Genomic DNA, 27,544 nt, shown 5'->3' with positions numbered 1-27,544 from the left:
TACATACATACATACATACATACATACATACATACATACATACATACATACATACATACATACATACATACATACATACATACATACATACACACATATACACCAATAACAAAATAAAAACACAGTTAAGAATCATACACATAAGCAAATAAACAAACAAACAAACATATTCACAGCCTATACAAAAGAAATAAACAGATAATCTCTAGTCTTTACAGTTTTCTTTGATTGCATAAACACTCAAATCAAAAGTATTACACAATTATCAAAACCTTACACTCAAGGAGCAAAACATAGGCCCAGATTTGCACCCCTATAAGCACAATGTGTTATGGTTTGACACCGACCCCAAACGCAACGACACAAGAGAGTAGGATTCAGAGTTGCCAAAAACAAGGGCTTGTTTATTAAGACTAAATAAACAGCACAGACTTGGAAGAGTTCAAACAAAGACTGGAATACAAGCAAGGATGAATGTTGCTGCTCTGCAGCTTCTCCCGGGATGGTAGTCAGGGGAAGCAGACGCTGACGTCAGAGCCGCTCTGCAGACTTCTCTCGGCAGAATCTCAGAGGTGGTTGCGGGACCGAGAGAGAGAGAGGGAGCGAGTTAACTCAGAGTGCAGGTGGAACAGAGCAGGTGAACAGGAGAGGTGACTTGTACCCGAAAACAGAGTTATCCAAGTGACTGAATCTTCGGTGTAAATACACACTGTGAGTAACGTTCCAAACACAATCCCAAGTGATAGATATCTTCGGTGCAAAATAAACACTGTGAGCGAAGTCCCAAAATACAAATCCAATGTGATAATATCTTCGGTGTGTAAAATAAACACTGTGAGCGAAGTCCCAAAATACCATTCCAATGTGATAATATCTTCGGTGTGTAAACACACAGTGGGAGATGTTAGGCCAAAATATTATCCCAATGAAACAATCCAAAAAAGGCTAAACGCTGGGTGAGTGACTGTCTGATAAAAAGCTGGAAATCTTCAGTGTTATATAAACACACGTAAAACGGAATTGGATCAAAGACAGTCATAAAAAACTCACCCAGGCGTTGTGCGTAAAGAGCGTTGGAACAGAACGGAGCGAGCGCGTCGCCACGGGGAAAGGGTGTCCAAGAGGAATGCTTCTTGAATATCCTGGAGGCAAAGCACAGGGAAACAACAGCAGGCAGCAGGAACGGCGAATGCAACTGAAATATCAGAACGATCCAACAAAACTAGAATGGGGAAACGGGGTATAAATAATACGGGAATGCTTAATTGACAAGCAGTGACAGCTGAGGGATGTGATTGAAAAGCGTGTGGACGGGGGAGAACCAATCAACGACGTCTCTGGGAAGAAGCGTGTGAATAGGGGAATGAAATGATTAACAGAAAACAAAAGGAAAACAGAGCGAGTAGGCTTAAAGGAACAAAGCGGGTGGGTGAGCAGCGGACCAATCATCACAGTACTTCAAGAAGCCCGTGGTGGGGAAAGAACCAAACCTTACAGTACCCCCCCCTCCACGGGAGCCACCCGGCGACCCACTCGACCCCGGCCTGCCCGGACGGGACCCAAGGAAGCCGGTGATCAGGGGCACCGGAGAGGGGGACAAAGACAGAGGCCCGGAGAGGAGGACCGGAGACGTGGACAGAGGACCGGCGAGGGAGGCCGGAGACGGGGACCCGACAGCGGAGGCCGGGCACGGGGACCGGGGCCCGACAGCGGAGGCCGGGCACGGGGACTGGGGCCCGACAGCAGAGGCCGGGCACAGGGACAGAGAACCGGCGAGGGAGGTCGGAGACGGGGACTGGGGCCCGACAGCGGAGGCCGGGCACGGGGACAGAGGACCGGCGAGGAAGGCCGGAGACGGGGACTGGGACCCGGTGAGGGGGCTGGACGCCACCTGAAGACACCGGGCACGACAGGAGGAGCTCCACCCCTTGATGGTACCGGAGGACCAGGCGATGTGGGGCTCGTGCAGCGCGAGCCAGGGCCTGCCCAGGACCACAGGGACAAGAGGAGAGCTGGTGACGAAAAACTGGAGCCTCTCAACGTGGTCACCAGCAACGGTGAGAAGGACTGGACAGGTGCGTTGAGTGACGTCAGCCAGGCGGCGATGATCCATTGCGAAGACCTCCAAGGGCCTCTCGAGGTCCTCAAGTGGAATGTTGGCCCGGGTGGCAAACCCAACGTCCATGAAACTCCCATCAGCACCAGAGTCCATGAGTGCACCCACCGTCGCCCGCTGGTCCGCCCAGGCTAGGGTGACGTCCGCCAGACGGTTGGGTGGTGCACGGGTGGGGGAACAGGAAAGACGGCTCACCAGGATCTCCCGGGGTCTTGGCGAGCCTGGTCCTCTTGGCCGGGCACGGCAATTGGAGACACGGTGTCCACCCCGGCCACAGTAGAGGCAACGGCCGGAGAAGAGCCTGGACTCCCGTTCGGCCGGGCTAAGGCGGTTGCGTCCCAGCTGCATGGGTTCCTCCTCGGTCACGGCTCGGGAGGGAACAAACCCACCAGTCACGGAGGGGGCAGGGCGGTCAGCACTGTAGAGGCGGCCGCCGGGAAAGGGGGCCCCTGAGCGGAGGTCGATGGCACAGTCGTAAGGCCGGCGAGGCGGAAAGACCTGAGCCCTGGACTCCCTGAAAACCCCCTCGAGGTCGTGGTACTCGGGGGGTACGTCTGGGGTACAGAAAACCTCCTCGAGGTCGTGGTCCTCGGGGGGTACGTCTGGGGTACTGAAATCCTCCTCGAGGTCGTGGTCCTCGGGGGGTACGTCTGGGGGTCCCCGTCGGGTTCTCTCACGTCCTCTCTCCTGGAGGCGTCCGTCGATGCGGATGGCGAGGCTGAACAGGTCCTCGAGGGAATCAGGTTCCTCCCGGGTCGCGAGCTGGTCCCTGACTGCGTCACTGAGCCCACTCATGAAGGTTAGGCGAAGTGCCGGGTCGTTCCAACCACTCTCCACCGCCGCCAGTCGAAACTCCAGGACGTAGTCTGTTACCCCGCCGCTCCCCTGTCGGAAGGTACCCAACCGGGCTCCAGGGTCCAGACCACGGGCTGGATGGTGGAACACCCTGCGGAGCTCAGCCACGAAGTCTGGATAGGAGAAACAAAAATCTGCATCCATTGCCCAGGAGGAAGTGACCCACTGGGCTGCCCGGCCTGAGAGCAAGTTTGTCATATAGGCCACTTGGGCCCCTCTAGAAGTGAATCGACTAGGTTGATGACGGAAAACCAACTCACATTGCATGATGAATGTGGCACAATCCTCGGGATTGCCGTCGAACAGCCGTGGGACGGAGAGACGGGGTTCCCGAGGTGCGGGATCAGGAAGCGTGGGAACTGCTGGGACTGCGGGGAATGCTCCTGAAGGAAGTGAGGGAATTAAAGCGTTAACGGTGTCGCTCAGCGTGTGAAGCTGAACGAGAATACCTGACTGTTGTCCTGCCAGAGCGGCCAGGGACCCTAGAATAAGCAGGACCTGCTCTCGGAGTCCCTGTACAGCAGCTGCAGCCGCATCCAGCTGTAGGCTGTGTTCCTTGGCTGACTCTAACTGGACTGCCGCTGCTGTGCTGACTCTCTTGCGGGCGCAGACCGCGCAGGCCAGTACGAACCCCTTGACGTCGTTCCTCATGGTGGGCCACCAGAATCGACGAGCCAGGAAGGAGAACGTGCGATGAACGCCCGGGTGGCAGGCGAACCGGCTGGTATGGCCCCACTGGAGGACCCGGGACCGGACTGAGTTGGGGACAAAGAGACGATGAACCGGTACATTGCCTGGAGCGCGATGGAAGCGTAGGGCACGCCTTACCACCCCCTCGATGCCCAAGGTGACGACTCTCTCTGTGTCGGCTGGGGTCGTCATTTTGGTTGGATCGTAATGTTATGGTTTGACACCGACCCCAAACGCAACGACACAAGAGAGTAGGATTCAGAGTTGCCAAAAACAAGGGCTTGTTTATTAAGACTAAATAAACAGCACAGACTTGGAAGAGTTCAAACAAAGACTGGAATACAAGCAAGGATGAATGTTGCTGCTCTGCAGCTTCTCCCGGGATGGTAGTCAGGGGAAGCAGACGCTGACGTCAGAGCCGCTCTGCAGACTTCTCTCGGCAGAATCTCCGAGGTGGTTGCGGGACCGAGAGAGAGAGAGGGAGCGAGTTAACTCAGAGTGCAGGTGGAACAGAGCAGGTGAACAGGAGAGGTGACTTGTACCCGAAAACAGAGTTATCCAAGTGACTGAATCTTCGGTGTAAATACACACTGTGAGTAACGTTCCAAACACAATCCCAAGTGATAGATATCTTCGGTGCAAAATAAACACTGTGAGCGAAGTCCCAAAATACAAATCCAATGTGATAATATCTTCGGTGTGTAAAATAAACACTGTGAGCGAAGTCCCAAAATACCATTCCAATGTGATAATATCTTCGGTGTGTAAACACACAGTGGGAGATGTTAGGCCAAAATATTATCCCAATGAAACAATCCAAAAAAGGCTAAACGCTGGGTGAGTGACTGTCTGATAAAAAGCTGGAAATCTTCAGTGTTATATAAACACACGAAAAACGGAATTGGATCAAAGACAGTCATAAAAAACTCACCCAGGCGTTGTGCGTAAAGAGCGTTGGAACAGAACGGAGCGAGCGCGTCGCCACGGGGAAAGGGTGTCCAAGAGGAATGCTTCTTGAATATCCTGGAGGCAAAGCACAGGGAAACAACAGCAGGCAGCAGGAACGGCGAATGCAACTGAAATATCAAAACGATCCAACAAAACTAGAATGGGGAAACGGGGTATAAATAATACGGGAATGCTTAATTGACAAGCAGTGACAGCTGAGGGATGTGATTGAAAAGCGTGTGGACGGGGGAGAACCAATCAACGACGTCTCTGGGAAGAAGCGTGTGAATAGGGGAATGAAATGATTAACAGAAAACAAAAGGAAAACAGAGCGAGTAGGCTTAAAGGAACAAAGCGGGTGGGTGAGCAGCAGACCAATCATCACAGTACTTCAAGAAGCCCGTGGTGGGGAAAGAACCAAACCTTACACAATGTCAGCCTCACACTTTTAGCAAAACAATACACAGTGATTTGCAAAACACTAAACACACTTGCATGACACAGAATGTCAAATTACCACACATATGAGCCAATTGGTTAAACACAGCCATCAGATGCACAAACACACCATTGCTTAATTGTAGATACACCAATCAGGTTTAAGCACTATAAAAATGCAGCAGGTGAGTTCACCTGTCTTCAACCAAAATGGAAGGAGAGTGAAGTACACAGAGAATGTGCAAATAAACAATACATTCACCAATGATGCAGACTGATGCAGACTGATGAAAATATAAATTTTCTCTCCATATACCCAAATTAGTCAACATGTCAACATGAAGAATCACAACAAAAGATTCTCTTGCCAGATCCAGCTAGGCAAAGAGATAATGTCTAGTATTTTCTGTACTCTATTTAACAAAAATCTATTTTTGTTTTACTGTAATTTTAACCTGTACTGGATACAGTATTTTATGTTTGTCTGATATTTGCTGAGCTTACAGTGTTATGCACACTGTAGTAGCATGAAAACTGCGACATGTTTTGTTGTGATTCTCCATGTTGAAATGTTGACTGATTTGGTTATATGGAGAGAAGATTTATATTTTCATCAGTCTGCATCATTGATTCGGGTATATGGAGATAAATTAATTATATTTTCATCAGTCTACAGCATTGGTCTTGTGTAGTGTTTGGTGCATTTATTGTATATTTGCACATTATCTGTGTACTTCACTTACAGAGTCTAATCACTGAGAAGTAGAATAGCTAAATGTGTTTTAGGTTAAGCACAGCAGTGTGTAACTGGTTCAAACTGAATTAAGTCATATGAAACGTGTGTTTCATATGGTAACAAAATGTAGTTTTTATAAATTAGTGTATAGTTTTGACAAGAGTGTTTAATTTAGCCAAGAATCTGAGTCTCAGTCTTCTCATAAAGTCTTTTCCTGCCTTTGGTCCGCTTTTCATTCACATCTCAAATGAACCGCAGCAGGGTTCACTTGCAAGAGTGAATGAGCTTTCACACCACCCCAAACCAACCGGACTATCCGAGGAAATGAACCAGGGTTCGATTAAAGCTTATTATAGTTTATCACAGTATCATGAGCATGTCTTTGTCAGTGGACACTGGACATGGGTATGTATGGCTCCAGGTGCTGCTGTGTTAAAGTGCACATCTTCAATACCTATCTGTACTATTTAACTACTTACTAAAAATGGATGTTTAAAAGTACTAAAAACCAACAAAAAATACCAAACGCTAACAAACATTCAGCACAGACAATGGGGATGCTGCCATCTAAAAAAAATAAAAAATGAAAAATGAAATAAAATGTAAACACATTTTTATTTATTTTTTAAGCTCCGGGGCTAGGAGAAAAAGCCCAGGGCTAACAACGCCACTGCTTGATACCAGGACAAAGTTACACCACTCAGATAGATGTGATGACTCATGAACCAATCAGAGCAGCTAGATGTGACTGATGGGCCAGTCAGAACAGCTAGATGGGACTGATGAGCCAACCAGAGCAGCTAGATGAGACTAATGAGCCAATCAGAGAAGCTAGATTTAGATTTGATTTATTTTGAAAAGCAGTAAAACATATTTACAGCAAATCGAGGATGTCACAAGAAAGTCGGGGGACTTACTTCCATTGAGGTCCTCGTACAATTAACAGTTAATACTTTAAAGATACATTACAATACAAAAACATATGACATACAGTATACAGTATACATACAACATGTGCTCCTTTCTATACTTATGACCCTCTATAAGGGAACCTTTTCTAAAAGACCAGCATTTATCTGCTGCTTAAAAGACCTCAGATTGGTTGTCAGTTTGACACTGATGTTGAGATCGTTCCACTGTCTGTGGCACCTATGTACGTAAATGAACCCTTTCCCACTTTACTGTTAACCCTTTCACTGCCACACTACCAAACGGTTAACCCTTTCACTGTGAAAATTCACAGGTTAACCCTTTCACTGCCACACGACAGCCGGTTAACCCTTTCACTGCCACACGACAGAAGGTTAACCCGGCGACCATCGGTTGTGTGATAGTAAAGGGTTAACCTTCTGTCGTGTGGCAGTGAAAGGGTTAAAAGCAGGATAGCTCTGCAGGATGGCTCTGGTGGAAAAAATTGTGCACTTTGCTCACCTGAGTAAAGCATCTCTTAAAACATATGGGGACCTCGCCGTATCTGATCTTATGCACCATGGTCAATCTGTAACCATGGTAACCCTGGATTCCACTGGTAGCCAGCTGATCTCTCTAAGTTGGTTCCTACCTATATGGTCTTTGGGCCCCAACCCTAATATGACCCTGATCAGTCTGTTCTGTGTTGACTGTAGTTTAGTTTTTTGGGACTTGATTAGGCCCTCGTACCAAGATGTACATGCACACTCGAAATGGCACAAAATAAGCGAGTTGGCTACCACTAGTTTTGTCTCCCTATCGAAATACCTTGCTGTCCGTGCCAAAAATGTGTTAATGTTCAATACCTTACTGGCCATGTTTCGGGTCGCCTATGTTACCTTCCAAGATACATCCTAGGTATTTCAGCGATGATTTTGCTGCTACTGTATGTAGTCCGAATTTAATTTGACCTTGAATTCCGGGCTCTTACCTGATTTGTTTTTGGAGCCAAACTGAATTGATTCTGTCTTCCCAGATTGTTAACATTAGCCAATTCCTCGCTCAGTGAGCTCTCAAGAGTGGCTTGATCCTTATGTGACATTAGGCTGATGAGCCAATCAGAGCAGTTAGATGAGCTAATCAGAGCAGCTAGATGCGACTGATGAGCCAATCAGAACAGCTAGATGTGACTGATGAGCCAATCAGAGCAGCTAGATGCGACTGATGAGCCAATCAGAACAGCTAGATGTGACTGATGAGCCAATCAGAGCAGCTAGATGTGACTGATGAGCCAATCAGAACAGCTAGATGTGACTGATGAGCCAATCAGAACAGGTAGATATGATAACATAAGAAGATAATAATAAACCTTATTGTCCCAGAGGGGAACATTTACTTGGAACATCAGTGCTGCATCATTCTGCGATAACAGTGTAAACAAAGAAGAAGAAAAAAATATATACAATCATTCATTCATTCAGTTAGTAAAAAGGACTTTAGACAAATATGACAATACATAGAGACGTGCAACCATAATACATAAGTAGGTAAACTCATTTAAAAAGCTTCATATTGCACCCTGCCCTAATTAAATGACAACAGATTAAGACTTGGACAAGAAAAGAAAGAGGCGACAGCCCACTGCTAGGTGGCACCTCAAAGGAATCTACCTCTAGTATTATTTAGGAGATCGATGGATGTAGGAAGGAAGGAGAGCTTGTAGCGGTTGCTCTTATCATCTACTTGCTCTGAACGTCTCCCTGAGGGAAGAACTTCCTATTCGGGATAAAGATTATGAGAAGGGTCCTGTAAGATTCTCTGTGCCTGGCTGACCACTACCTTCTCCAAGATAGATTGGAGTGACGGATACTTGGTGTTTCCGGTCACCTTCATCGCTGCTTTCACTAGCCTTTCAAGCTTCGACCAAACCACGCTGCTCATCAGATGGGACCGATGAGCCAACCAGAGCAGCTAGATGGGACCGGTGAGGCAACCAGAGCAGCTAGATGGGACCGGTGAGGCAACCAGAGCAGCTAGATGGGACCGGTGAGGCAACCAGAGCAGCTAGATGGGACCGGTGAGGCAACCAGAGCAGCTAGATGGGACCGGTGAGGCAACCAGAGCAGCTAGATGGGACCGGTGAGGCAACCAGAGCAGCTAGATGGGACCGGTGAGGCAACCAGAGCAACTAGATGGGACCGGTGAGGCAACCAGAGCAACTAGATGGGACCGATGAGGCAACCAGAGCAGCTAGATGGGACCGGTGAGGCAACCAGAGCAACTAGATGGGACCGATGAGGCAACCAGAGCAGCTAGATGGGACCGATGAGGCAACCAGAGCAGCTAGATGGGACCGATGAGGCAACCAGAGCAGCTAGATGGGACCGATGAGGCAACCAGAGCAGCTAGATGGGACCGATGAGGCAACCAGAGTAACCATATTACATATATAAGTATATTATGTAATATCTTCAAGGAATCAGATTGGATTTAGTTGATATCCAGGGGGATAGACATCAAGGGGCTTTATTTTTTCCACATAATTTTCACAACAACAACAACAACAACTCTAACATTTTGGGTAATTCTACGTCAAGTTTTACGTTCTGTTAAAAATGCGGCGAGATGGAAAAACACGCTCTTCGTTTTACTGAGCCGTTAACTAACGGAACTGTACGTCTTCTTCCACCACTGGCAGTTATTTATATATAATTACATTATATAGGCAGGACAGAGCGGCGGGCAGTATTCACTCCTCTCAGAGTCGTTCTCATGTCCTTCTCCTCTTTCTCTTTTTTTTATGTGTCCGTGTCTGTCTCTCGTTCTTTTTTTAATCACCTCCTTTCACTCAGGATGTTCCTCTCGTCCTCCGCTGACGGTCCTCCAGTGACTGAGCCTGTTCTTGGCACGACGTCCGGAGAGGAGGCTCCTCACAGCTAGTATTGTACATGGCTGTGTCACCAGCCACGCCGGGGGTCTTCAGTTCACTCTACCTCTACCAAGAACAAAATGCACTTAAGAGAACCGTAATGTATAGAGCTGCTGCATACTGGAACTGTATACCTGTGAAGATAATGATGATCAGCAACAAATTTACTTTTAAGAAAAAGTTCATAATGCCGTTATGAATAATGAAATACAGTTGAGTTACTGATTTATTTAGTTAGTATTGTATTTGTGGCTGGAGCCTTTGTGTGTGTTTTTTTGTGAGATTTTGAAGATATTGAGAATGTACTTAGGCTAAAGTGTTTCTTATGTTTTTTTGTTACTATTATGTAATGTACTGTAATGTTGTAAGTTATGTGTTCGGAGCCCAGGAAGAATAGTCTTTCACCCCTGGGTGTAGATAATAAACAAACATGGCCTGGGGGAGGAGGGTAGCTGACTTGTGTTGTTCCTGTGTGTGTGTGTGTGCGTGTGCGTGTGCGTGTGTGTGTGTGTGTGTGTGTGGAGGCAGCACCAGTGAGTAAGACTCTGTACAGCAGAAGATGATTGTGAAGGAGAGGCTTCTTCATGCGGCACTAACACACACATTATTTATTATTGTATGTCCATTCTGTCCCATCTGTATTTCAGTATATTCATAGTACATTTCCACAATTCTCTTTTGTCAGGAAGGGGCGGATCCTTCTGACATTGCTCAGGAGGAATCTGGAGGTTCTGGTCGTTGCGGCGATGGATATTATTATCCATTAAAATATATTTGGAAGAAGTAAACACATTTAAAGGGTAATTCAATAATATTCCCCCACTACCTGGGTAATATGCCCCCTATAATGGAATGTAACCTGGGGAAGATGCCCCCTATAATGGAATGTAACCTGGGGAAGATGCCCCCTATAATGGAATGTAACCTGGGGAAGATGCCCCCTATAATGGAATGTAACCTGGGTAATATGGCCCCTATAATGGAATGTAACCTGGGTAATATGCCCCCTATAATGGAATGTAACCTGGGTAATATGCCCCCTATAATGGAATGTAACCTGGGTAATATGCCCCCTATAATGGAATGTAACCTGGGTAATATGCCCCCTATAATGGAATGTAACTTGGGTAATATGCCCCCTATAATGGAATGTAACCTGGGTAATATGGCCCCTATAATGGAATGTAACCTGGGTAATATGCCCCCTATAATGGAATGTAACTTGGGTAATATGCCCCCTATAATGGAATGTATCAACAAGCTTCACAAAATAACCAATAACCAATTTTTTAATAAATTCCTTACCAAGAAATCTCTTCACCAATGTGTTTGGAAATGTGTCTAATAACACATATAAAAAGATTTAAATTCAACTCCCATAGGGAAACCTGTGATAGCTGCTGAAAGTTGGAGTACCCGGAACCGTATCTGTGAAAAATGTCAAATGTTTATTTTTGCCTTGTGAGGTGTCAAACTAGGGGGTTTTCATGATTCTGAATTGATAGCAAACATTTATTTTGTACTGAAACCACTCCTTGGTGGAAAAACGGCCACGCCCACTTTTACATGTAAATTCAAAAGTACTTTTATTTGTTTATTTCAATATCTCGAATATTAAGTTAGAAGACATTACTGATCAGGGCGGTTAGGTGGTCGAGCGGAGATTGCGTTCGTCACCAGCCCCGGAGCTGTGAGCTTGGTTCGCCTGTTCGAATCCAGCTCACAGCTCCGGGGTTGTCACCAGCTTGGCTGGCCGTCTGCACTGATACAATTGGCTGTATCAGAGGGTGGGAGAAGCTGGCGGGGTGGGTCCGGGTCGTTGTAAACAGCGACTCCTACAGTTCGGTCGGGGCGCCTGCTAAGCGCGGATTGGACGTGAGGGGGATAGTGTGGTCCTCCCACACGCTACGCCCTCTCAATGAGAATCCGCGCTGCCAGGTGAAAAGAAGCGGTGATTGGCTGGACGTGTGTCGGAGGAAGCACGTGGTAGCCTCCACTCTCCCAAAAATGATCTGACTGTGGGGGGTAAAGCGCAGCGACCAGGAAGGGACTGGGAATTGGCATACGACTAACATTGGGATGGGAGAACATCGGAGGAAAATGGAGGAAAAAAAAAAAAAAAAAAAAAAAAAAAAAAAGAAGACATTACTGATCCACAATGTCAAATGCTTCGTGAGTCAAGGTCTGAGTCCTCTCCAGACTCTAGTCTACACACCATCAGGAATACAATTATTGCATGTACAGTCATTTACAATTTCCACATGCTGAGATACACTTGACACCATTCTTCTTGCAGCTGCACCGCCGGTTGCTGCAATCTCCATTACAATTACAGCTTGTGAACCGGAGTAGCTCCTCAGGAGCCATGGGGTCTAGTGTTGGGATTGGCTCATAACCATGAACCCCTACCATCCATCCATCCATCCATAGTCACTGGGGTCCAAAGACATGCTCTGCAGCAGCATCCAGTCCCAGGTTTGGAGATCGGCACGGAGAGAATGCTGTGCAGCTGCACCATGTGTTGGAGGTAGAGTCTCCGGTTTGATCAGCCTGGCCGCCGCCTTCCGTGAGAACATTATGAGCTGCTATAGCCATCAAAGACCACAATGATCTTCTGAGTGCGACTGCCAAGCTCAAAGGAGGTGTGGGGAGGGGTTTAGGAGGATAACCGGCTACAAGCAGCAGAATGAGGCTGTTGAGGGGACCGTGGAACGGGCAAACGAGCTAAACCAGTTCTTCAATAGGTTTGAACGAACAACCCCCATGAGCTCAGCAGGGCAGCCAGGTCCCCCCGGTCATGCTCCCCACCCCCTACCTCAGATGGCCACAGCCTGTGCCGGTGGCAATCAGGCTCCACAACCAGGCAGGGCCAGGACAGACTAACTGCCGTGGACTGGAGGATCTGATTTGTGGACTGTAATAAACAACCTGAATAGACTCTCTTTCCCTTCACCACTTTTTAGCTCTATTTTAGAAAATGTTTTGCTCTTTTTTAGCCCTACTTATTCTGTCCATCTTTGTTTTTAACATGTATTAATTAATTGTATGTATTGTATTCATTGTTCTAAATGGCTGTTGATGCTGTGATGGACACCTTAATCTCCCCTCAAGGATAAATAAAGGTTTTCAACCAATCAATCAATCGAAGCCATCCGCCATCAACTACCGGGCTGGACCAGGGCTGGTTAGTGAGGTCAGGTGGATTGGTCAACTCCTTCAGACTGGTCTTGTTAATTTTCTTTGATTGATTGAAAATTGTATTAACAGATTGCAGAATGGGTACAATCAGGGCCGCCTCAGGGGGTATGCGAGCAGTGCGGTCGCACAGGGCCTCGCGGGAAGGGGGGCCTCGCAATTTTTTTTTTTTGTTTTTTTTGTTTTTTTTTTGTGAGGCCCCCCTTCCCGCGAGGCCCTTTTTCATCACAGACCTAAAATCTAGTTTTGCTTATATGCTTATATATTTCACATTAGACACGTTTGTAGAATGTTCCTGGCTCTGCACTATTCTCTATTGGAGCTCTGGGGCTCTGCAGCAGACATACTATTGGTTTCAAGAAGGGAGGGATTACATCATGTGTACGTCGGCTTGCGTCAGCTGCGTTTGACTATTTCGCGCGTGCAGCTTTTGACTATTATGCTTAGTTATGCCAGCCAAGACGAAGAGGTCGGTCATTATCAGTCGGTCGGTCACCAAGGAACGTTGACGAAAGGCCTCTCGCTGGCGGGACAAATGGCCGGAGCCTTGTCATGGTGCAGTCGGGATATAGCCATGATGATGTCGGCTAGTAGCTAGCTTAGCTAAAGGCTAACTAGCGTTAGCTAACCTAGAGACAGCGCATGCAGCCAAGATGAAGAGGATGGTCGTTTGGCAGATGAACTTCGTCAACTCCACGTGGTTGTCTCCATCCTCTTGGACGTTTGGTGAGTTTTTAACCTATTCTATTAACTCTATTCTATTCCCGCCGTGGACATCTCTCTCTCTCTCTCTCTCTCTGGAGCCAAACTGGCCGACTAGCTGTTGTAGTACTACTAGTAGCTAACGGTGTGTGGCCTGGTGTCAGCACCTGTATTGCTTTTATCACATTGTACAGTTTTTCAGTGGTAGCCGCATAGCTTGCTTCTGCGTTAGCTAATGGTTAGCGATAGGCGGGTTGAGCTAACTGTTAGCCAGTTAGCTGTTTAGCTACGACGTTAGCTGCCGGCTGCGCTCGGCTGGGAACGTTCGTTTGATGCTATCAGTTAGCCTTGAGTTAGCTGTTAGCTTGTGCTACAACCATTGACATTAGCCGTGAGAATAGCAGGGGGTTCTGGCACTCTGACTACGACATCATCTTTGACAGAAGATGTAGTCGGGCCTGCACCATGACAAGGCTCTGGCCATAGCTTATTTTTGTCCCGCCAGCGAGAGGCCTTTCGTCAACGTGGAGACCTGTGTTGCGGCCTTTCGCCCTGCGTTCCTTGGTGCAGGTAAGATGAATGAAAATGTCATGACATTACCCCACTCTTCCTTCCTTCCCCTCCCGAATGTTTTGTTAATAACGATGTTTTTTTCCAGGCAAAACATATGTTACTTCACAACATTTGGAGATACGACATGTGCTGTGTGTGAATTCATTGTCTTGGTCGTTTGTGTAGCTTGGGTAGGGTTGGGCCGTTGGCCAAAGCTGTGTGTGGCCTGGTGTCAGTAGCCTACCTGGCTAGCCTTTAGCTGTCGGCCATTGGCTCCTTGCTGCTTTGTTTTCTCTGGTATAGACCCTCTTCTCTTTGGATTTAAGTGTTGATCTTTGTCCTTTTGGATCTATGTATATTCATGTTGCCTTTGTGAAGTTATCTTTTCCTTCTGTTTTGTTCTTTCATTAAAAGTTGAATATCCTTTAGGGGGTCATCTTTGCTTATCTCTCTCATACATGCTCTCTCTCTAACACACACACGACAAACACACATGCTCTCTCTCTCTCTTTCTAACACACACAGTCTGCCTATGGCGGCCTTTCTCGATGGCTAGGCTGTGCTCGCTGAGTCTGTACCTAGTCAAGGATCTTCAGTCACAGTGCTCAGGTATTCTGCCACTGTGTACTCTCTGTTTAGGGCCAAATAGCATTTCAATTTCTTTCCAATGTGTCTCTCTCTCTGTACACTGTATATTGACTGTAGAACGGGAGCTCTCTCTCGCTCTCTCTTGCTATATGTTGACTGTATCATGCCCAGCCTCGGGCAGCGCTATTATTTAAGAATATGTTGACTGTATGGAAAAAAAAAAAAAATTATATAATTTTTATTTTTTTACCTTTTGGGGGGGGGGGGGGGGGGGGGGTCGCGTTTAAATCTCGCACAGGGCCTCGCATTTCTTAATACAGTACAGCTCAATACACACAGTTGTTAAGGGGATGCAGACCAGAGAAAGACTTTCGTCTTGTTTACATCAGGGTCCCCCATTTTCAATTAATCATAACATATATGCCATACAGGTAGACAGTACTGTTACATCTAGACTTTTATGACATACCAGATCTACAAACATACAGTACTGTTTATGAGTACAAAAGGAGTCTAAAAAGAGTATATACATTTTAGGGGGAAGAAACTGTACATTGGAGGAGGTGGGGTGGGGGGGAGACTGTACATTGGAGGGGGTTGGGTTTGGACATTTACAGGGGCCAGTTTCGAATTGCAGGTTTTGGAAGTGGGTAGTGATTCACATTCCTTTACAGCTGTGGGTAGGGCATTCTACATTGATGTGGCATAATTGCGAAACGTGTTTAGTCCCTTGTTTGAGACGAATCTGGGTTTAACATGATTTGTGGAGCTCCCTCTGGTGTTTGTTACTGAACAAGGACAAGGGGAAGCTCATACTCTAAGCTCGTCTCGATTGATAATTTTCTCCCAACGGGATATGACAGTCGGTTGAACAACTTGAGTGAGTTTGGGTGAATCTTCTCATTGACCGTGTGAATCTCTCTGAGTGGTGACAGAGCCTGTACCTTGAACCTCCCCTCCATGGTCGATGTTACCGACTGTCCATCCAGCTTTATCTGCATCTCCCTCCCTACTTCAGCCGCTCTTTCAGCATTGACTGCATCATCTGCAGTGCTTGTGAATCCTGTTGAGGACACGAGCAACTGCTTGTCTCGGTTGTGGTCGAAGGGGTTGAGGGCAAACATCCACCAAGGGGGGGAAACCCCCCCTACCCCCCCCCCCCCCTCCTCGCCATACCTTGGCTTTTAACTGAAACGACGCCACTGCTTTGAGGGCAAGTTCAATCGCTTCAGCATCTCACTTCATCCGTGTTTTGGCAAGGTCTTTGTGGAGTGGACCATGTTTCTTGCGCTGGTTGACATCAGAGAAGTGGCTGAGGGTCTGCAACCAGCACTTGTGGCCAGCTAGCTAACAAGTAAGATCATTTGATGATAGTACACCCTCTAAATCTATGGAATAAGCTCCCTCTCAACATCAAGTCTGCCAACACCGTACAGACATTAAAGGCCTTGCTTAAAACCCACCTTTTCGCTCTGGATGATCATCGAGTTACTTTGCTGTTGTGTTGTGTCTGAGGTGTTCTTATGTTCTCCGTCTGTCCGTCTGCCTGGTTCCCCGTCTCCATTGTCCCGTCTATTTATTCGTATCATTTCTTCCCTGGGCTGCACTGCAGGTGGGGGGCGCATTATAAATGAAAATATCACATCATATATATTATTTATATATGCATATAATCAATGTAGTGACATGACATTTTCCAGTTATAATAATTTTTTTAGATAATACTTCAGACAAAAAAATCTGATGTAAAATCTTCTTGTAGTATCTTGCTGACTGGTGAATATTGTTTGATTTGATATGTGTGGAGTCTATTGTTTCTGTCCATGATGCACACAGGGGAGGGTTGCAAATGGCTTGAGCATGTCTGACACCTGCCACTCCCTTGCTGCAAATGGCAACCAACTACAACAGTTACCAGTAAACAATGAGTAGTTACCATGGCAAGTACGTGAATAAACGAATAAAGTAACTTTTTAATTAACATGCATTTACATTGACAAAAAAAAAGGGTTGGCGATGAGCGGGAAATGTGGGCGTGGCCGTTTTTCCACCAAGGAGTGCTTTTAGTGCAAAGTAAATGTTTGCAATCAATTCAGAATCATGAAAAAAAACCTAGTTTGACACCTCACAAGGTGCTTAAGGCCAACATAAAAATGTTTCACAGATACGGTTCCGGGTACCCTAACTTTCAGCAGCTGTCACAGGTTTTCCTATGAGAGTTGAATTTAAATCTTTTTATATGTGTTATTAAACACATTGGTGAAGACATTTCTTGGTAAGGAATTTATTCCAAGATTGGCCAAATATCTGATAATATTCCCTGACTATTAGCCAAATGCATCATGTGAAAGGAGTTCAGCTTTATACAAAGTATTTTTTTTTTTTTTACATCAGGAGGCGAATAAATTCAAGCTATAGTGATGCTAAATAAATGTAATAGTGCTAGCAACTATATTCTCAGCCTAGTGTTTTTTAAACTGATATAATACATCGGTTAGCATAGCTATTATCTTATTTTGTTAGATGATGGTGTACTTTCTCAAATCTAATAGGCTAGCCTATCTACATTCACTGTAACTTTAACTCATCCATTCTCCATTCACTACACACAACACCCTCATGCACACACAATTTAAACATTGTAGACACTTTTAAACACTTACAACTTATGTTATTTATTCCTACACATTTGTACTACCTCTTCTACCTTATTTCTTATTTTTCTTTTGCATTTTGTACATTTTAGTTTTGTATATTTTGTATAGTGTTGGTCTTTACTCTTACTTTATTGTACTGTATGAAGCACAATCTCAGGAGGGTCATACAGAACCAAGCATTTCACTATAATGTACATGCATTTGAATAGAATTGAAAACCTTTATTTATCCCAGAGGGGAGATTCAGATGTCCATCACAGCATAACAGCAATTTAAAAACAGTTAATGGAAACAGTTAATACATAACATACACTTATTTAGTATGTGTTAAAAACAAGATGGACAAATACATAGGGCTAAAAAGAAGAGCTAAAATAGGGCTAAAATAGAGCTAAAAGTGGTGAATGGAAGAAAAGAAAAAGAAACAAGTCCAATTGTGATGTACCTTATACGTGTCAAATAAAACAAAACTTGAACCTCGTCTGACATCGAAATAGAGAATGAAATGAGTGTCTAAGATGAGTACACTAGGACTGATGAGGACAATAGGACTGATAGATTTTTTGGATGTAAAAAATTAAATAAAAAGTTAAAAATCATTAATATCATTAAGTATATTTATTCATCCTTAACTCAGTTAATGATATAACAACAGCTTTTCTTTTAGAGGTATGATAACAAGAGTAGAAAAATTTACAAATTGTTGTCACGGCAACTCCAAACGAACATTTTACAGCAGTCAAGACGATGGAACAGAAAGGGCTTTAAGAAGTTGATGGTCATCACGGTTGAAGGGGTGCAGGATTCTCCCTCCGGAACCCGCTAGAACATACTGCTATATTAAGAGTTATTAAAAAAGACATCCCAAATGAGAAGAGGCGGATATGAAAATATATTTCATAATGGAATGTTATTTAATTTCTTCCTGTAGGTGTCGGGTGACAGCATGTAAATAAAGTTTTCACTTTGAGGGTTTGCAGTAGATTTTTTTCACCCATTGCTGACATCCTTTGTGATTGTTTTAAGCTCCGCCTCCTGTCAATCACCTGCAACACGGTCTCACCAGAAAACGTAAATGAGGTACTAATCGACCACAGGGAATAAGGTACATAATGTACGTTATGTTATAGCCATAAGTAATATATTCATGTATTGTATCAAACATTTAACATGTGTACGTATTACACATAAGTACATATTCAAATGTTTTTTAATTTTTACGTTTTCAGAAAGTTTTAAGCTGGGGATCGATCCCTAACCGTAACCCTAACTGTATGTCCTAATCATAACCTTTAAGTGAATATTAAAACTAACCTTAACTCTAACTATAACCATAGTTAGATAGTGGTGAGAGCACTCGCCCCACGACTGCAATGATTGTTGGTTCAACTCCTGGTTGCTGCGTTTGTGTTGGACCTTTGCCGTAATATGTAAATATATCACTTGATTAATAGAAACGCAGCTCCTTCCACTCTGAAACCTGTATAAAAGGTCCATCATTCTGCTCTCAGATCTATTCGATATGGTGCTCACCACTGCTTCCTGTGTGATAAAGTCTCTTTATCTTTAAGGCCATTGCTGGGAAATGACCACATTATATTACAATAATGCTATATTGGAATTATGGACCCTATTTGACACGTTCAAATGACTTGGTTTATGCTTAAAGGTCCCCGGAGGACAGGCAGCTTTTTGTTTCCACGCCCCAGAATCTTGGAATGATCTTCAACTCACACAAAAAATAAATACCCCACTTTCATGGACAATTTAAAAACATGATTACAAATCTCCCTGCTTCAGTTTGTAACCGTTTTTCATTTTGATTTATCTTTATTGTATTCTGTTTTTGTCCTATTTATTCAATGTTCAAAACTGTTGTTATTTTCCTTTATCTTTACTTAATTTTTTTACCTGTTTTGAACCCTTTCCTTGCCAACAACGAGTTTACTCGTTATAGCCCGCCAATCGAATTCTGCCAACAACGAGTTTACTCGTTATAGCCCGCCAATCGAATTCTGCCAACAACGAGTATACTCGTTATTGGACCGTTATTTCTTTTATTCACTATTTCCATTCATAATTCATCCTGGTATGCTGGGGAACTGTGTGGCACTGTGTCTGAGATCGCAACGGTCCGATACCGCCACCTGGTGGTATGCGGCCGGTGTTGCACTTCCTTTGTGTCTCTGTGTGGGGCTGTGCGTCATTGAAATTCATCCGGGCGGAGTTATCTTGTAACGTGGATCAAGATATACACCCGATCGCATTGAATCGCCTTCGGGACGCCAGAATCATTATGCTTTTGGGGGTTATGGCGTGGGCCAAATGGACATACGATCTAGCAGATGGCAATCAAATAATTGGAATATTATTTTTGGATTATCATCGGCCACAGGTAAGAGCAATCTAACGTTAATTTCAGCTTGGTTGTGCATTGTTTTGATAGCCATCGCCCTGATCAGCGTATGCTGTTGTACTAACGAATGCCGTTATAGACAATCAATTAATCATAAACGACCCCCCCCCCCTTTCATGCATGCATGATGGAACATAATATACCGATCATATGTATTTGAATTTTTTATTGTAGCGTGTATAGGGACGAAATGCCAATGGATTAAGTATCAAATGCGTCACGGCCTATTACTAGCCTCCCAGGAATTACCCTAAACCGCTCTAAAACCATACTTATATTCACCACGGTATAAAACGAGAATGTATGGATGGAAAAAATATTCCTTTTTCACATATTGAACGATAGATACTCGATGTCAAATGGGCCATAGTATTGCATATATAGCTATAATATTTAAATAGTTATAGCCCTGCAAACAAGGTGAGCGACTCCCACCGTTTACAGTGATGGCGGTAGCTACAATAGGATGAGGCTAATGCGTGGCAGAGAAAGAGTTAATATGCCTGTAAATCTCAACCGCATTGGACATTAGGGAAACCTCAATGTCTCAATGGATAATCTAGAGTAGACCATTGGATAATAAGAACAGGAATCATTTGGACCATTGGATAATAAAAAGAGGGATAATCTGGACCATTTAATAATAAGGGAGAGAGGTAATCTGGACAATGTACAATATTAGACACAACCTACTGTTGCTCTGTCAAGGAACTGGAGGGACATCACAGGTGGACAAGAATAGTATCTGTTAATTGGTTTCTCTGTGGAAACAGAGCTAGCTATCTTGAATGCAGGATTTTGAGATAGCCAAAGTGCAATACCGGCCGCATCCTACTAGATGGCAGTGTTGCCCACTCTTTGAAACCTTATATCTCACCCTGTGTTACGGTTAAATTCCTCCGGGCGCAAAATTTTGACGGAGCTGAGTAAATTGCTTCATCCGACCACTTCGAAACACATCTGGCACACTCGATCCATAAATTGTGCCAAATTATGTCCGGGACCAGATGGACACCAATACTGGAAATCGCGATCAGACAATAGACCTATCTCAAACCCTGCCCCTTTTCTTGATCCTCCAATTACAGCTGTCGCTTACCTCGGACTTCCTCGTACAAACTTTGTTTGTACGAGGAAGTCAGAGGTAAGCGACAGCTGTGATTGGAGGATCAAGAAAAGAGGGCAGGGTTTTGAGACAGGTCCATTGGAATATTCTTTTTGGAATACCCCCAGCCAAAGGTAAGGACTATCAGACATCAATTCCAGCTTGATCCAACAATGTTTTTATATCAATCCAGCTGATCAGTGTCTGTAGTGTTCAACACGAATGCCGTTACTGGCCATCAAAGCATAAAGAAACGACCGCCCCGGGCCCCCCCCCCTTTCATGCATCCATGATGAAACATAATACCTATTATATACATTTTATTTGGAAATAGTAGCGTGTTCAGGCAAGAAACACCAACGCTTATAGTAGAATACACGTAGCGCCCTATAACTCCTAAACAATACTTCTATTCACCACGGGATAACGCATGAACGTATGCATGAAAAAAGTATCTATTTTTTGCATGTTCGACGGAAGAAAGTCACTGTCAAATGTCTATAGTATTGTCTCCATAGCTATAATATAGAATATAGATATAGCTCTCCAAACATAGTGACGCACAGTGAAAATATGTTATGGAAACGTGGCACGTTAGCCACAAGGACCAGGCTAATGGCTGGCACCCAATGTGTTAACAGGAGTATATGGCCAGTAACCGGGTTACTCTCTACTGTACAAGTAGCCGTGGAGAGAGAGAGACCAGAAACACCCTGTTACTTAGCACCAGCCAAACCATTGAGACAAGCAACATTAAATTATATAAAACAGTTTGGCTATAATTGGCAGTGTCAATCTATTCAAGGCAAATAGAGGTTGGCTACTTCAGTCTATATGGCACAAATAAAACCGCAGATGATAAATGCTTTAGTGTCACTAATGCTAGGCAGTAAGTATCTTGTGGTTTGGCAAACCTTCCATTTACAGCCACTTTAGGCTCCTGGAAGATATGAAGATCATACAAAAGTCTTACTCTGTAATTAATTCAATTTTTCCCAGTGAACGGCAGGCAGAGGTGACCTCCCTCTACGGTCACGGCACTGGAGCAGCTAAAACAAACACGGTTGCAAGTTGTTGATTGTATCGCCAAGTATTTCACACAGTTGTAAATAAGACAGTTAAAAGTATTGGGACAGTAAGCTAAAATATTTTTTGGGCCGTCGACTCATCTACAATTTTGTAAAATAAGAATAAAGAAATGTGTCATTAGAAGTGAACGCATTTATGATATTAGCCTCCACGGTAAAAGCCCCTACAAGAAGAATTCTCAGCTTCCCACATTGGGTTTGATTGAAAGAAGCTCGGGGAGGCTAAACAGCCCCTTCTAAAAGTGAACGTGGAGTTATTCTTTTAGTGATGAAGCAAAGTTTTGCTCTGTGATGCCTTCAGTAGGACCTGGTGACACAAAACATCCGTAGAAAATAGAGGCCCACAATGGACTCGTAATGGCCTCGTCAATTACCGTCCATCCTCGCCGGACTCGTGTTTTAATCCCGTTTAAGTTAAGGAGGAGATTGAATTTACAATGATATAATATATTGATGTTAAAATCGTACTAGTAGTGCCTTTAAACTACGTTGTAAAATGACAACAGCCGAAAAGACTGACTTGTTGTCCCAGCACTCATCACTGAACAAGAGCTAGTATTACTTCACTCAACTCCTATAACTTAGAGGCGGCCCTGGTTCTGTGACTCTGCGGTGCGGTGGAGGCCGAGGGGGCGTGGTCCGGGGGAGAGGGGGCGTGGTCCGGGGGAGAATAGAATGCCCATTGAGCCCTGGGATTGGCTACTCCAGCGATGGGCGCCTGGATACAGCAGGTAGGCATGTTGAAATCGGACACCACCTTCAGAGCTTCGTCCTTTACCGACCTGCACAGCTCCAACAGCTGTAGGGGGAAATACACACACATGTGCACACACACACACACACATAGACACACACACGCACACACACACACACACGCACACACACGCACACACACACAAAAGGGACATCGCAAGTCAATAACATTTACATGTAATCAATATTGGTCAATTTAGCGGAGTGTGGGAAAGTCAGTCGGTACCTAACACGCATTAATTTATAAACCTTCACGATGAGTCATGAGCATATCATTGACACCACATGACACATGTATAGAAATAGGTTTTCATGATCCTGGGTGCCAGGACAATATTCAATTATATATATAAAAAAACGTGAGTGTTGGGCTTAAGACATTTGAAAAAAAAAAAACCTGCTTTAGGCTAATTATCAGATCAAATATCAACAGATATCGAAAGACTAAACCATGTCTCGTGTGTGTGTGTGTGTGTGTGTGTGTGTGTGTGTGTGTAATGTGGGTTGATATTTTCTAAGTGCAATTAAACATAGTATATTTTCGTAGCAAGGTTTGGGCACCCTATGGGAGGGCAGGAGGACCCAGAGGTAAAAGAGAGTCGGTTGCGTGATAGTAAAGGGTTAACCTTCTGTAGTGTGGCAGTGAAAGGGTTAAACCTAATGATGTGGAAACTAGGGATGGGTACCGAATTCGGTACTTTTAAAAGGTACTTACCGAAACACGTCAGTACTACCGAGTATCGATTCACGTGAGATACCGTAAATTATTATAATTTCTTTAATAAAAAAAAAATGTACACCTTTTTAAAATTTTTAAACTTTTTTCTTTTCATGTCAACGTTCACACGCACAATATACGCTTACCTAGGATTTGACTTGATTCAACAACAAAGCAGTCGGGGCAATGGCAAGCCGAAAATGTGGTTATAGTTTTGGATTTATTTTTTTTTACAACTGAGGTAGGTAGATTACATTTTTAGAGACTAAAGTACAGAAAAAAGGTACCGTTGGGTACCGGTATCGATTCACAGGTACCGGTACCGGTACCGTATCGGTTCAAATGTGAACGGTACCCATCCCTAGTGGAAACGCAACGGTGATGAGCCGAGCTCCACGCACAGCCCCGCCACACGACACACTGCCTGTCATCACTCATCCATGTCTCGTGATGGTTACATCCATTACACCTGGCATCACTCATCCATGTCTCGTGATGGTTACATCCATTACACCTGGCATCACTCATCCATGTCTCGTGATGGTTACATCCATTACACCTGGCATCACTCATCCATGTCTCGTGATGGTTACATCCATTACACCTGGCATCACTCATCCATGTCTCGTGATGGTTACATCCATTACACCTGGCATCACTCATCCATGTCTCGTGATGGTTACATCCATTACACCTGGCATCACTCATCCATGTCTCGTGATGGTTACATCCATTACACCTGGCATCACTCATCCATGTCTCGTGATGGTTACATCCATTACACCTGGCATCACTCATCCATGTCTCGTGATGGTTACATCCATTACACAGTGGACGAGAAAATACTTTGGTTTAATTCTATTCCATCCGGTTCTGCCGTTCGACGTGTGGCGTTTCTCTCTCGTCGTTCGGTCTGTTCGTCACGGACCACTAGCTTAAAACACGGGAGAGGTGTTTCTGGCCAACAACTAGGCTCGTGGTCCGTATTCATTTCTATTCATTTGTGCCAAGCTAGGCTAGCTTGCAGCTTTTTTACTGAACGCATAGAGGGAAATATCTTCTTGTCTTGACTCTGGATAAAATGGTAAGAACATTTCCCATAATGTCGGCGTGTTCCTTTAAGGTTTTGCGAAGGAACTGGAACTATATTCGTTCAAATTTTGTATTTTGTTATCAGTGCAATGATGACAGAGGACGTTTGGCTCCACAAATCAGATACTACCACCGACATTCTGGTCAAATAAAAACACTGTCTGAAGTGACTTCAGTCTACTTTCAATCAGCATTGCATCAGTGTGTGCATCAGTGTGTGTGCAGCAGTGTGTGTGCAGCAGTGTGTGTGCAGCAGTGTGTGTGCAGCAGTGTGTGTGCAGCAGTGTGTGTGCAGCAGTGTGTGTGCAGCAGTGTGTGTGCAGCAGTGTGTGTGCAGCAGTGTGTGTGCAGCAGTGTGTGTGCAGCAGTGTGTGTGCAGCAGTGTGTGCATCAGTGTGTGTGCATCAGTGTGTGTGCATCAGTGTGTGTGTGCAGCAGTGTGTGTGCAGCAGTGTGTGTGCAGCAGTGTGTGTGCAGCAGTGTGTGTGCAGCAGTGTGTGTGCATCAGTGTGTGTGCAGCAGTGTGTGTGTGCAGCAGTGTGTGTGCAGCAGTGTGTGTGCAGCAGTGTGTGTGCAGCAGTGTGTATGCAGCAGTGTGTGTGCAGCAGTGTGTGTGTGCAGCAGTGTGTGTGCAGCAGTGTGTGTGCAGCAGTGTGTGTGCAGCAGTGTTTGTGTGCAGCAGTGTGTATGCAGCAGTGTGTATGCAGCAGTGTGTGTGTGCAGCAGTGTGTGTGCAGCAGTGTGTGTGCAGCAGTGTGTGTGTGTGCAGCAGTGTGTGTGCAGCAGTGTGTGTGCAGCAGTGTGTGTGCAGCAGTGTGTGTGCAGCAGTGTGTGTGCAGCAGTGTGTGTGTGTGCAGCAGTGTGTGTGCAGCAGTGTGTGTGTGTGCAGCAGTGTGTGTGCAGCAGTGTGTGTGCAGCCTTCAGCTCAGAGAGCAACCAGATGCTGCTGGTCCTGCTGTGTGTCTTTAGTGTTCAGGATTCTTGGAGTTTAGCCCTTTTGAATGAATGAATGAATGAATGAATGAATGAATGAATGAATGAATGAATGCATAAATAAATAAATAGCCAATTAGATTGATTTAAACCCTCTCTTTAGAGTTTAGACCCACTTCGATGCCCCCTACTGGCCGTTGACGAGAAAAGCCATTTGATAAATTCCATTTATAAATTCCATTGCAGTTTGCACGGCCTCTCCGCGGACCTATATATTTTATGCATAGCGTGGGTGGTGATGATGATGATGATAGAAACCGCTGTGGCGCATACAGATGAATGCTGGTATTAAACTCACTGAGGGACACGAAGAAGTCAAGTCCGATGGGATTTGGGAATCTCGAATACAAATTGGGATTGGAATAAAAAATGCATTTATATTAAACAATACAGAATATACAGCACTTCTTGGGGTCTGTAGGGTAAGCACCTATTCCCTCCCCCCTGAACATTTATGGCGATGTGTGGGCCTTTTAAGTCAGTGATAAAAGTGTCTTTCAAGGATAAGTGAGCTCCTGCACTGATTATTATAGTTCAATATTCAATATTTGATCCCCAAAAAACATAAAAAGGGGCCCCCCTCGCCCAAAAGGGGCCCCCAAAAATCGGGCTTGCCCGCTGCGCGCGCTCGGTTATAACACACGCAGGTATAGTGCCCTTTTCAGCCTTTGAGCACCTGCCCCTCTAAAGTCCTGTGCACGTCCCTGGCCATCAGACTGTACAATGCCTCATTGTGCCTCACTGAGAGTAACAGTATAAATCCCTGTATATCTCTGTACATCTTCCTGTACATTTCACATTTTACTGTACATTTTTTACTGTGTATATTACTGTATATTTTAGAATGTATATACATACTTTTGAATGTATACCTCTGACTGTGTACTCTTATTTTAGATGATTGACTACCTGCATGTTCATCGTCAGCGATCTGTGGTGCTGAATTTCCCACGGGATCAATGAAGTACTTCTATTCTATTCTAGAAGGTTAACCCTTTCACTACCACACTATATAAAGTTAACCCTTTCACTACCACACTACAGATTAACCCTTTCACTACAACACTATATAAGGGTTAACCCTTTCACTACCAACCTATATAAAGTTAACCCTTTCACTACCACACCATAGAAGGTTAATATTATATTATTTATCTATTTATTTGATCATTACTATTGTGATATTATTGATGCTGTGTTGTTTGTTGAAATTGAAAATAAAAAAAATGTGATAAGAAAAAGAAGGTTAACCCTTTCACTACCACACCACAGACGGTTAACCGTTAATTAGGCTGGGTCGTCTCAGAAGGCCCTGGACGAAAATAAAAAGGTTGTAGAGCGCCCGCTATTGACAACGCTACTTGCAGTAGTAGTAAAGTCAAACCAAATCACTTGGTTGTGTGAATGTGATATATCACCATAAAGTACTCCGTCTTTAGATATGAATGAACACAACACTTTAACTCACCATCTTTAGATAATAAAGTACTCAACCTCTACTGTCTTTAACTATGAATGAACACAACACTCTAACTTACCATCTTTAGATAATAAAGTACTCAACCTCTACTGTCTTTAACTATGAATGAACACAACACTCTAACTCACCATCTTTAGATAATAAAGTGCTCAACATCTACTGTCTTTAACTATGAATGAACACAACACTCTAACTCACCATCTTTAGATAATAAAGTACTCAACCTCTACAGTCTTTAACTATGAATGAACACAACACTCGAACTCACCATCTTTAGATAATAAAGTACTCAACCTCTACAGTCTTTAACTATGAATGAACACAACACTTTAACTTACCATCTTTAGATAATAAAGTACTCAACCTCTACTGTCTTTAACTATGAATGAACACAACACTAACTTACCATCTTTAGATAATACAGTACTCAACCTCTACTGTCTTTAACTATGAATGAACACAACACTAACTTACCATCTTTAGATAATAAAGTACTCAACCTCTACAGTATTTAACTATGAATGAACACAACACTCTAACTCACCATCTTTAGATAATAAAGTACTCAACCTCTACAGTCTTTA

At 44.4% G+C, this 27,544-nt stretch overlaps 1 protein-coding gene across 1 annotated transcript in view; it reads right to left on the bottom strand.

Moving 5' to 3' along the window:
- Positions 1-17,515: 17,515 nt before the first annotated feature.
- Positions 17,516-27,544, bottom strand: part of acoxl (acyl-CoA oxidase-like) — a 137,367-nt gene continuing 127,338 nt past the window's right edge. Inside the window, exon 19 of the mRNA XM_084321692.1 lies at positions 17,516-22,723. Coding sequence (XP_084177818.1) covers positions 22,499-22,723 — 225 coding nt within the window. The 3' untranslated portion in view covers positions 17,516-22,498. The remainder of the gene's footprint in view (positions 22,724-27,544) is intronic.

Source organism: Notolepis coatsorum (genome assembly GCF_963971535.1).
Source record: "Notolepis coatsorum genome assembly, chromosome: 9".
Taxonomy (NCBI): domain Eukaryota; kingdom Metazoa; phylum Chordata; class Actinopteri; order Aulopiformes; family Paralepididae; genus Notolepis; species Notolepis coatsorum.
The sequence above is the reverse complement of the archived record's forward strand: the minus strand, read 5'-3'. Positions and strand labels throughout refer to the sequence as shown.